The 12,314-nt window shown below is 25.8% G+C and overlaps 1 protein-coding gene across 1 annotated transcript; it reads right to left on the reverse strand.

Annotated features, from left to right (window-relative positions):
• Positions 1-600: 600 nt before the first annotated feature.
• LOC126895307 (E3 ubiquitin-protein ligase RNFT1-like) lies at positions 601-5,392 on the reverse strand. The gene is made up of 6 exons (XM_050667045.1): positions 5,261-5,392; positions 5,146-5,200; positions 4,913-4,957; positions 3,956-4,114; positions 2,321-2,350; positions 601-742 (listed from the first exon to the last, which is right to left on the reverse strand). The coding sequence occupies exons 1-6, from the start codon at positions 5,261-5,263 to the stop codon at positions 690-692; spliced, it is 345 nt and encodes a 114-aa protein (XP_050523002.1). The 5' UTR covers positions 5,264-5,392; the 3' UTR covers positions 601-689.
• Positions 5,393-12,314: the final 6,922 nt, after the last annotated feature.

Here is a 12,314-nt window from a genome sequence, read left to right on the forward strand (position 1 = left end):
CTGGTAAAGAGTTAAATTTATAAAAAAAATATACCAAATGATAGGTAAAGACATAATGCATCTAAAAAAAGAAGTTATGTTGATTTGTTCATTTTTGAAAAAGTTATGGCAGTTTTAAGAAAAAAAAATTGAAAAAATTTCGAAAATTAGCGATTTTTAAATTATTAACTTTTTTGGAGATTTCCCCCATTTCCAGGGAAATGGGAGAAATTTTAAATTTATACGCCCTGTTTCCCCTCCTATGTTATTTAATTATTTTTTTAGTTAATTATAATTTTATATCATAATTTTTGAATATTGTTCCAATTATAAAGGACCTTATTTAGAGGGATGATAAAGGTGATTACACATTTTATAAATATTTCACCAAAAATTACAAAATTAAATTTTTGTAACTCATTAGCTTTTAGTTACAAGTCTCTCATAAAATCCTATGATAATTCAGTTTACTTTCACTTTTTATTTTTCAATAATATTAACTTATGAAACATTCTGAAAGTATTTGTTTAATATAAATATTTAACATTAAATTCTATATAACTTTATATATCGAATTGTTCAGTTGCTATGTGGAAAAATTTTAAATTTTTATAACTCAACTATTAAAATACAATTTATTATCAAAAAAAAAAAAAAAATGTATACATATAAATATATTTATGTACATGATTATATCGTTAGTAACTATTTCAAAAATATCCCCTAAATGATAGACTTTCTACAATATTGTTCTGATAATGATCTAAAAAAAAAAAAAAAAAAAAAACAAATTAACTATACTAATTATCATATTAATTATATTACTGGATTTATAGATATTAAATTATTACTTTTTATTTTTATTAAAAGTTTAAAAATTAATTATATGTGCAGCTCAATTATATGTATAGTTCATACATATATGGTGTTTTAGAACGATTATTTTATCTCGTACTCACTATACTCTGTTTTACTCCTAGTTATTATTAAACCCTTTTAATCAAGATTTGATCTTCATACTTATAACCTTTGATTAATTCCATCCTTAGACCTTTTTTCTCTTACATTTGCAAGTCTATAGATTTCTTTCTTGCCTTCCTTTATTTCTAGTCTATCATACAACTCATTATACCTCTTAAACTTCGCCTTACTTACTGCATACTTGATTTCTTTGCAAAAGCGTTTATACTCCATCCAATTTTCTATCTTTTTGCTCTTTTGTCATACATTAAATTGCTTTTTCTTACTTTCTATGGTTTTTTGAACGTCCTCATCCCACCATCAGGTGTCCTTGTTTCCTGCCCGTTTTCTACTCCTACTCTTACCAACAATTTCCTTTGCAGTATTCTTTACACAACTAACAAATCTATTCCACGCATAATTTTATCTCCCTCGACATTCCACATAGTTCCCTCTTTTACCACTTTTAAAAAGTTCTTTTTCATTTTCCCCTTTCAATTTCTACCATAGGATCCTCGATTTTTCTCTTGTGTTCTTTCTGTTTTTGTAAACTGTGTTCCCACTACACCACAATTTTATTACCATCAGTCTATGTTGTGTAGTTACAATTTCGCTTGGTATAACTTTACAATCTTTTATTCGCTTTACGCTCTTTCTCTATTTTACATAACATAATCGATCTGTGATCTATTATTCCCACTCTTATAAGTAATATAATGTTCTTTCCTCTTTCTTAAATAAATATTAACCACAGCAAGATCATAATATACTTCGAAATCCAGGAGTCCTTCTCCAGCCTCATTCTTCCCACTAAAACATACTCTCCATGTACTCTTTCATATCCTCTCCTCTAATTACCTACATGTCCATTCATATCTGCACCTATCACCGCATCCATCTCTCTCCAAAACACTTCCTTGTCCATTTCATTACATGCTACTTGTGGTGCATAAGCACTTATTACATTCAACACTTTTTCCTTGAAAATTACTTTACTTTTGATCTCCCAATACATTACTATCCCTACACCATTTTTTGTATTAGACTTACCTGAGTATATTATTTTATAACTCTCACCTATTTCCCTGGTTTTCTCTCCCTTCCACTAAGTCTCCTGCATACACTTAATGGTAACTTTTCTCCTCTTTAATACTTCTACTAATTTTCGACATCTGCCAGTTAATATTCCAACATTCCACGTACGTATTCTTAATTTTAATGTATTCAATTATAAAAATAATAATGTGTCGTAAGTTTAAACCTCGAGAAAAAAAATAATATTTAAATTATTTATTATAAAAAAAAAAACATTGTCTTACGCTAAGTTAATATTATATATTGTACTGTAATATTAACTTAATTTTAATAAATTTTTACTTACTATTCGTTTGACCCACACGGCAAACTTTACCTAAATATAATAATAATATTATGTTATCAAATCCAAAATGCTTAGGGAAATTGCCCTTATTTAATGCGAGGAAAACATCTAGAAACACCGCGAAAACGACACATGCCGACGAACATTCATATATTTATGTACCGGTTATTAGGTAAAATTAAAACTATATTAAAAATATTATTAATTTAAAAAACTAAAAAATATTAAACTCAAAGCCACAAAAAAATTAATGAAAAGTCGCGGATACGTATTTCGGAAACAATGTAACCATTATCAACGCTAAACACATACTGACACCCCGACTATAAAACTCCCTTATATACCCCTAGTGACTTTATCACCTAGTGACGTCATCACTAAGTAATATTATCACATTTATTAGGTTATTAGATTATTAGGTCTGGTCATCATCCACTGACTAACAACGTGTCGAATACATTAGAATGTTCGTGACTGTGCGACGCCATCGCGGCACAACGGAATCGTTCGAGAATAATCCCGTCGTATACGCTCCTTCCTTAACGATATCAATGCGTGTATGTATTTATTAAATAATAACTATAGTCTAATAGAGCACGTTAGTATAAGAAATATTAATAAATTACATTATATGCACTAATGTATTTGGCAGATTTATAATTATCCATCAACCATATTATAATACCACAATAAAAAGTCGATATTGCTTAAAAGTCAATGAAAACTATTATTTCTTAAACAAAAAACATACTACATAGGCTACTTATAGTTGGAACTATAAAATACTATTCAGTTAATAATATTAGACGAAAATACTTCAATGATAGTCTGATTTAATAAGAATAATATTAAATTTATTGAAAACAAAAATTATTTTTAAGGGTAGTTTTTAGGGATAACTTTTAACGTTGAAATGATAACCTATTTTTATTTTTATGGTATTAGAATAGAATAAATAAAATTTTTAGTTATAGGCGAGAGGTAGTAGACATAATAGATTTTATTAGTGAATTATAGTAAACATAAAGCGTCGAAAACATTACCATATTCCTCACCTTTTATAAATATTTAAATGCTAATTTTTCAAAATAATATAAAAACGAGTTAGTTGTTATTTTGTTAATTCTCCATTGTATATAAAAACAGTAATAGATTCTCATTTAACTTTCGAATTTTACTCCTAAGAACAACCCTTAGAAGTAATATTTTTGCAGTAAGTATGATATTGTCATTACCTTACAATAATAAAATAAATATTATTCAGTACTTATAAATTGACTAAATTGTATCAGAGTGTTTAACTTGGGACAGTTAAATATTTTACCGATATTTCAAATTTAAGAGAACATGATATTATTAACTATAAATTCAGACATTAGAAATTAATTCGTAATATAAATCTCTAATGTAAATTCAAAATTTGATACATTTTTAATCATTTGATAACTAAACAAGTTATCTGTCACGTTATTTTTTTATTTATTTAATAAAATGTCATAGAGAATTATAGATATATTTACAAGAGTGTATTTTAGTGCTGTAAGAAANAGAATTATAGATATATTTACGAGAGTGTATTTTAGTGCTGTAAGAAATTTCTAGATACCATGTACATATATAATTTGCTTAAATTACCATTATTTTCTTTGATTATACTTCGGCATGTTGGACATGTTAATGCACCAGAACCTTCTAACCATTGGTCTATACATGATTTACAAAACTTATGATTACATGTAGTCACTTTAAAATCATCGTTTACTTCGTGTAAACAAATAGCGCAAATTTCAACATCTACGTAACAAAATAAAAAGTGAAATATTACGATATTAATTTAAAATTAATACGTTAATATAAACGATATTGATTGTTATCAATTTTATCATTTTGAATGCAGATATACGGGGCAACATTTTCTCAAGTTTGCATGTGGGCTTTTATTGGCCTGTAACAACGTGGTTTGCAGCTTATATAATGACTAACTATAATAGCAAGGGTCGTTACAACCTAGGCAAGGTGTTGTACTATAGGATATAATTACCGAAGCATAGGTGAAATTTAATTTTAAGTTAATTAAAATACTAATTTAATTTGAGTTAATTTGTCGTCAAATGTAAATTATTATAAGAAATGGTGGTTTATTAACCACAGATATATTAATTGAACTATTGTATGTGTTGTATATGTAAAAAATACCGCATGTTTGTTTAGGTTAAAGAACAAAAATAAAATATACGCGTGTACTTAAGCTACTCGCCGAATAAATAAATATTATAGTAAAGATTAATATAGAAATTCAATTTAACTATTGAAAAATAATATTAAGTTAAACATGGGGGGCAAAAGTACTTATGTATCAAAAACCATGTCTACAAATATAAGCTTATAACAAAAATGTTTAAACAAAATCAAATAATATAATAATCATCATGAACAGTATTGGAACTCATCGGTTAATGCTTCGATGGTGGGAACATATTGGTTTTACGTTATGTTTTCTATTTTAATGTAAATAACTCAATTTTAATTATATTAGTTCCAACAAAACAAATAAATTAGCTTCTATGAAGATCTTAAGTTTATTATAATTACCGTTTGTAGAACTCTCTTCAATTTCTATTGGTAAACAATGACATACTGTAATAGAGTAAAACAAATTCAGTTTTTATAAATACATCTACAAAACTTATAAAAAAATTTAAATAGTTTAAGAATACAAAAATTATTAAAAAAAATTTAAAACCAATTATTTCTATTTACATATAAAATCAACCTTTTCTTAAAAAATCTAGATAAAAATTTAATTGAATATAAAATATTATTACCATTAATAATTCCAACATAGAATATGAATAAATTGATAGACAAGATAAATAAATTCTGAAATTAAAGTAATATATTATATTTATAAAATAAACTTAAAATGTTTACAAAACATACCATTTTATAACTTAATCTTCTATTGATAATATTTTCTACTTAAAATTATAAAATAGACCAATCTGAATAATTTAAGTATTAAGACAAAACTGAAAATTTTTTTGAATTTATACATACTAGTATTCGTTAAAGGATTTACAATTTATATACTCTTATCTTTGTTCCAACAAATTTATTTTTGATTTATGATAATAGCTATTTACTTATAATCTGTTAAATGACAAACAAATAATACAAAAATATAGTATACAGCTGTATTACAATATGGTTGTCATGTAAAAAATATTAAATTTTCTTTATTAAACTATTTTAGATTCTATTTACTTAATACAAATTTAAAAAGACCAAAACGAGATGATGAAATAATTGGTAATGTTAGAATTATTCAAAACTATTTATACAGATGAAACGTCAATGATTTTATAAATGAGTATAATAAAAATTATCAATATAAAATCTAGTGCGTTATTTGTTTGAATAAAATAATAAAGAACTTTTAGAAATAAATCTAACTTAGAACTTTTTGTTTTAAAATCTATCACGACCTCCTCTAAAAAAAGAATTATTTTAACTTAACGCACTTTGGGACGGTTAGTCCAATCGCCACAGAAAAGTTTGACGACTCCAATTATTTAACTAATCTCTCACATAGCAAACGCAGCAGCTATGACGACAATAATACGAAGGCCATGGCTATGTACTTATTTATTTAATTTAATTAAATTCTTATACTCATAAACAAATAGTGTAGATTGTATCTCAATTATTTTTGTCAAGTTATTAAAATTTGTTTTATATAAATATTTTTTGACTAATTTATGGTAAATTACCCACTAACATTATTGATTGAGAAATAAAAATAAAAATATTATTATTCTATGGAATAATTTAATCATGTGGTGCAAAAGTTGATAAAAAACAAATTAATTTAAACAGTTTAACCACTAGTTCCCAACTGTTAATTAATTAAAATCTTTACTTTGTCTCATGAAAATCGTGTGTCAAGTATGACAGAAAACAGTTTTAGTTTGAAAAATAACCCTTAACATAAAATTTTAATGATTTTTTTTATATTCTTAATTGAGAAATGATCCTTTTATCAATTAATTTCCAGTATTTAAATCTTTAAAATTAATAATATTATTAACAATTATTAATTGAATCTTTACTGGATCTGTTTCATTCTTAAAATGTTAAAAGTTAGTAAAATGTTAAATAGAAACCTTTGTGAAGTCATGTTGATTAACAATTCAAGAACCGATTTCATTTAGGTGGTGTTACAACCCTTGCAATAGGCGTTCTCACTGAGAGCTATGGGGAATAGCACACCCTTTTTTTTTTTTTTTCCACACCGCCAGCATGTTGTGGACCGCCCTGGAACTACCGTGAGGTATTGCTTCAGGGCGAAATAGCAGGGGAATAGCACACCCCACTGGAATAAACCCAACTAAATCCAATCATTACATGTATCCCCTTTTGTCTTTAATTGATAATCGTATTTTTAGTAATGATGATAATTTTTAAATTAATTTATCTTTTGTTCGTGGTTAACGAAATTTTATAAATTTTTCATTAAATACCTTTAGGTTTATAATAAAATTTTAAATACTTTAAGAAAATTATTAATATATAAAATAGTTTGAAAAATATATGGTTCAACATTAAATTTCTTCAACTAATAATATGTGTGTAATAACCACGTAAGTTTTTTTGTAATGATCTCGATACAATTGATAGAAAAATACTCCGAAATATATGAGACTTGGACAAGTGACTGTACAGTGTCATACAGGCATTCGTAAATAAATTCTATTAAAAAAATATTAAAATAAAATTTCAAGTTTTAAAAATATTAAAATTATATTAAAAGTATAGGTATTATATTATAAATTCTATTTTTTTCGATATCTGTCGACATCATCATCTACCATAGACGTTCAATAAATAATTCTCATACTTTTATAAATATCATTGATATTTAATACATAATTATCAAATCAAGTGATCGCACAATCAATTAATCTGATTAAATTACAAATGCCGGAGGGAAGGGCTACGTCTCCAAAAATGTTGAAATCTGTTTTGATACATAACAAAAAATTTGGAAGTGAAAAATTGTATAAATCCATTCCAAAAAATGTAACCACCCTATGCTTATATTTTTTCTAACTTGCTATTCTTTACATTAATTTAACTTATTAGTTTATTAAGTTTATTCAATTTAAATTTTAACCCATTAAAAAAAAAAATGGACTAAAATTGATTATAACAAGTTTAATAAACATTTATGTTTAAATAACAGCAAACCCTAGCCTTGTTATTATTTGTCATTTTGCCTTTTTGGAATTTAATATTTTCAACAGCAGCTGTTATTTACATGAATTATATATAATCATATATCTACAACTGGGACACTTTACCAAATAGCTGCATGAGCTGGATCAGGTTTCTAAAATTTTCTTGATGGCCTGATTGGTCATTGGAAGGAATATTTTTTTTAAAGGACTGGGCCGGCGCTCCAAAATTATATCTTAGAGCCGTACCGGGCTTTATAAAATACATTAAGGCCCGGACTTAGCTTTGTAAATGTATTATACCTAAATGTTATAACTTAAATTTGATAAGTATATTTTTATAATAATGGAGTTATAAACAGTATCATGGTAAATGGTTAGATTGCAAAAGTTTCTGTTAAATCCGCTAATTATGTTGACAATATTAAAGAACTATTCTCTTTTATCAACATTGTGGCTAATATTTCGACTCAATAAACGGAAATCTCGAAATTGAGTTTGGGGGTTGTGTACGTCGACTTTATCTCCTAAAACCGTGCTATACACATTAAAATTAATTTTTGTTCTGTTAACTACACTGACCCTTAACATGTTATTAGTTGTAGCATTGTTATTACAGGTGATAATAATAACAATAATATTAATAACACGATATTTTCATCAAAAAACCAAGCAAGCAAGTTACAGAGAAAAGATTTAAAAAATTAGAAACTTATTAATTAGGAGTTAAAATAGTTATTTTTATAGGAAATATTTTTTTATAATAAGCTAATGAAAATAAAAATGTTCTATCTACCTAATATTGCATTTATATAACAAAAAATGTCCTATAACTTAATTATAAAAATTCTTTATAACAATATTCTAACTACCTAATAGATTTTAGATAGCAGTATAGATTATTTATTTAAATTCTATTTTATTTATAAGTTCTATACATGGACCTTTTTTATCTTCATTGAAATTTGTTAGTATTTTCTTATTTACTCAATCTTCAATTGACGAAAAATAAGTACTCTAGATTCGTTGAATTTAGAAATTTTTTTTTCCAAAAATGATGTGTTCTTAAAATAATTTAGCCAAAAAACGTTCTTAATGTTTTAATGTGTGATTCAATTCAGTTTCATTTGTTATCAAAAAAAAAAATTACATAAAATTTAATAAATAATATTGTTATTGCCAGAGGTGGCTCTCATGCATTCCCATTGACCATAATATTTATTTCTAAAATATAGTGATAATAAAAAAAATCCACAATATGGATTTTTGTAAATATTTTTATTAATGCCCCAACAAGAAATTGTAACAATTCTGTAGATAAATAATTAGAATTAGAGCTCATAACTTATACCTCTAAACATTTACTTTTAAGAGCATTGTTAAGACTTACAAAAAATTAAAGCCCTTAAATATTCTTTCCTTATACTAATACAACAGTAATTATTGTATACAACGTCGTATTACTCTGTATGATTACGATAAATAACAATTTTAAAAATAAATTAAAAGTTTGTTAGATGAAAAATGAAATAATATTGCATCATAATTGTTTGCGCAACAAAACTCTTTATTCTACAGTTGTTTCTTAAAAAATAGTTAACAAATTAATAATGTCTAAATGATATTTAAGAATTATTTATTTATTAGATATATGTATATTTTAAAAACATAATTTACTTTGAAATGTACATTACGTGATAAAATATTCATACAAGTTTTAAAAGTGAATTATTATATGTAATTAATTTTATTAATCACTGTTAAAAAAAAAAGAGTTGTAAAATTTGTTATTCTCAGAATAACATTGACTAGTAAAAAAATGTAAACATTTTAATTTACTAAGTAAAAATGAACATTTTTTTTTTACTAGTACTTTTTTTAAATAAGAATAAAAATGTATTGGGCAATGCCAAGGCAGGATGTGTTTATACCGAATATTATACCAAACAGGGTGAACTAAAGAAATTATTAATATCCAATTTAATATTATAGTTAGTTTGTATTTAGAATTGCTTTAAATTTTACTCGTATTGACCCACAATCAATAAAATTGTGTATTTATAAATTTGTCTATTGTAAACAAATTTATTCTATGAAAAAAAATAAAAAACTTATAGTGAATAATGATATCCAAACTGACTGCTTTATTTTAGGAAAATAACTTGCAACAAAAAAATAAATAAATAAGAAATATAGAAAGGGGATAGCTGCTTCCTTAACTTGATTCTTGCGAATGACCGTCGTTGAAACTACGGGCAACCCTCATGCCCTCTCAGCCCGGCAGGTAGCACTGATCCCATTTGACTTCACGCTAGGTAGTTATCCAACTGGTCCGAACAACTTGCCTCTAGTTCGCGTGACGACATTTGTAATTTTTAATAAATATTTTAATTTTGTTAAGCCGAATGCATGTTACGACGGCGTTTAATATCTATAATACTGTGATAAGGTGTTGTAATTTATTTTTGTGCGTGCAAGATAGTCCGCTGTGTACTACTTCGAATCGGCTCATGGACGGCATTTGCACTGCTCACCACCTGCATTGTTGCCTTTGATAAATATAATTATTTACACCGAACTGTCGAGTCAAGCATCAGTAATTTTTTCTGAAATTAGCTGTCGTCGGAGCTGGTAAATTAATTTTCATTCGTAGCAGCCGTGCACCGTGCTCTTCAGCGGTTATGCCGTGCTTGATGGTCACGGGTACCCAAATACATTCATCGTATTCTCTAATTATAAGTGCTGTACGTGTAATAATTGTTTTAGTTAAGTCTGATTTTATTTTATTTTCTCTTTGTTTCCTTTATTTTATAGATGAGGTTTTTTGTCACATATTAACTTATTTTTTTTTTAATTAATGAGTTCCCTTAATTGAACCTAACACAAACTCTTTTTCTCTCGTATTTCACCTTCAATGAACTCGTGTATTTAGGATTTCTTCCTCTTCAAAAGTCCTACCTCTAGTTTATAAAATACGGTTAACGGTTGCATATGATCATCCAAATTAATTATGGTTATGTGACAACTTGTCATGGTATTTCGCTATACATTAACTCTACACCCAAAGAAAAACCTCAATCTATTTTGATAGAGAAATTTTATCAAGGGTTTACGATAATGTTTTATTAATACGAACAAAATAATTATTCTTATAAATAATTATTGTTCAAGACAAGAAAAAAAATTATCATATTGATAAATATATCATAGTTTCAATAGTAATGATATATTTATCAAATTGAACAATGAATTTATTATATAGATCGAGGTTTATCTCTGGGTGTATCAATAACTCAACGGACTTCAGTTACAGATTTCATTATGTTATAAGTCTACAGTTATTTCTATATTAAATATTATTTTGACATGGTCAATTACGAAAAATATTTTTCATTTCATTAGTATTTAATCGTAGCTTAATTCAATCATGACATAAAAATTGAACAACATAGATTTTTCTATTCTTATTTTATTTAAAAATATAAAATTAACTTCTATGTTTAATTTTTATTTAAAAATTCTACTTTGGTCTGACAATATATTGTCTCGCCCACTAGGGCGAGAAAACCCGAAAACTTATTTTTTTTATAATGCCATGAAAGTCACAAAATTTATCCGTTGTGACCAAAATTGGATTTATCATTATTTTGCAACTTTTCAATATTAGAATTGGTATCGGTATTGCCAAGAATAAATAAAATTAATAAATTAATATTAAAAAAATAAATACAAAAATCATAAAAAAAAAAAAAATGATATTTATATATATTATATGTATATGTTACAGGTAAAGTACAAAAGTATGGTTAAAGTTCACATTATCCGGGTAATGTGAACACTACCTGTACCAATTGGATAAAGTAAAAATATTATTTATAAAAACGTTTATTTCGTATATTACTGGGGTATTTTATACATTGTCTACGACTGAGTGATTATAGTACTTTGATATAATGTATAGGATAAAATAACGATTGTAGATAATTGTTTTTGATGAAACACACGGATTAATATTTAGTAGACACAGTTCGAGTTCAACTACCAGAAGTAAAGGCGATTCACAGATTGCACTCTCTGTAACATATATATAATTTGCTATTAATTTAAATGCTACTAGATAGTTATGAATTTAGAAACTCTTCGTTTGAAGATACATTTCATTATTGTGTATTATATTTTGTAATTTATGTAATTCTTAGACGTTAATAAGGTGGTCTCAAATTAAAAATATATAACAAAATGTTTATAAACAGATGAGTTACAAAGATATGACTACAAGATATAACTAGTGATTAAATATCATTTCGATTTATTATTTTTTTTTTAACAATTTTTGCATTTTTAAAATATATTTAAAACATATTTAACCATACCTTTTTGAAAAATATGGAGTTCATAATGACAAAACCCAGCACAGTGGAATCGCGGCACAGTGGTGGCGTGGCATAGTTGAATCAAGTATAATGATATCTGACAGTGATTAAAATCACTATCAAAAATAAACGCTTCGATGCAAATCTTTAGATAGTGTTTAATTTAAAAAAAATTGGTGTTTTATTCCAAAAGCTACTTGATCTGCTGGTTCCTTATTAATATCTCGATTAAGATAAAGTATGTCGAATGAAAAAGGGTTTATTAAAAAATATTATTTCTCATAAAAAAATTGTGTGGTTACATACACTTTTCAATAAGTTATAGCATTATAAAGTTAAATATAATATAAAAAATAAAATCGAGAATTTTCACACGAAAATAGCATT

This window comes from Daktulosphaira vitifoliae, unplaced genomic scaffold, assembly GCF_025091365.1.
Source record: "Daktulosphaira vitifoliae isolate Bord-2020 unplaced genomic scaffold, ASM2509136v1 Scaffold_1, whole genome shotgun sequence".
Lineage (NCBI taxonomy): Eukaryota > Metazoa > Arthropoda > Insecta > Hemiptera > Phylloxeridae > Daktulosphaira > Daktulosphaira vitifoliae.

Bases quoted from the DNA above. Each gene is read 5' to 3' on its own strand.
- LOC126895307 (XM_050667045.1), bottom strand. The intron at 4,958-5,145 runs GTAATAATATTT...ACTCTATTACAG, and splicing joins CTATGTTGGAATTATTAATG to TATGTCATTGTTTACCAATA. The intron at 743-2,320 runs GTAAGTAAAAAT...TTTTTTTTTTAG, and splicing joins CCGTGTGGGTCAAACGAATA to ATCATTATCAGAACAATATT.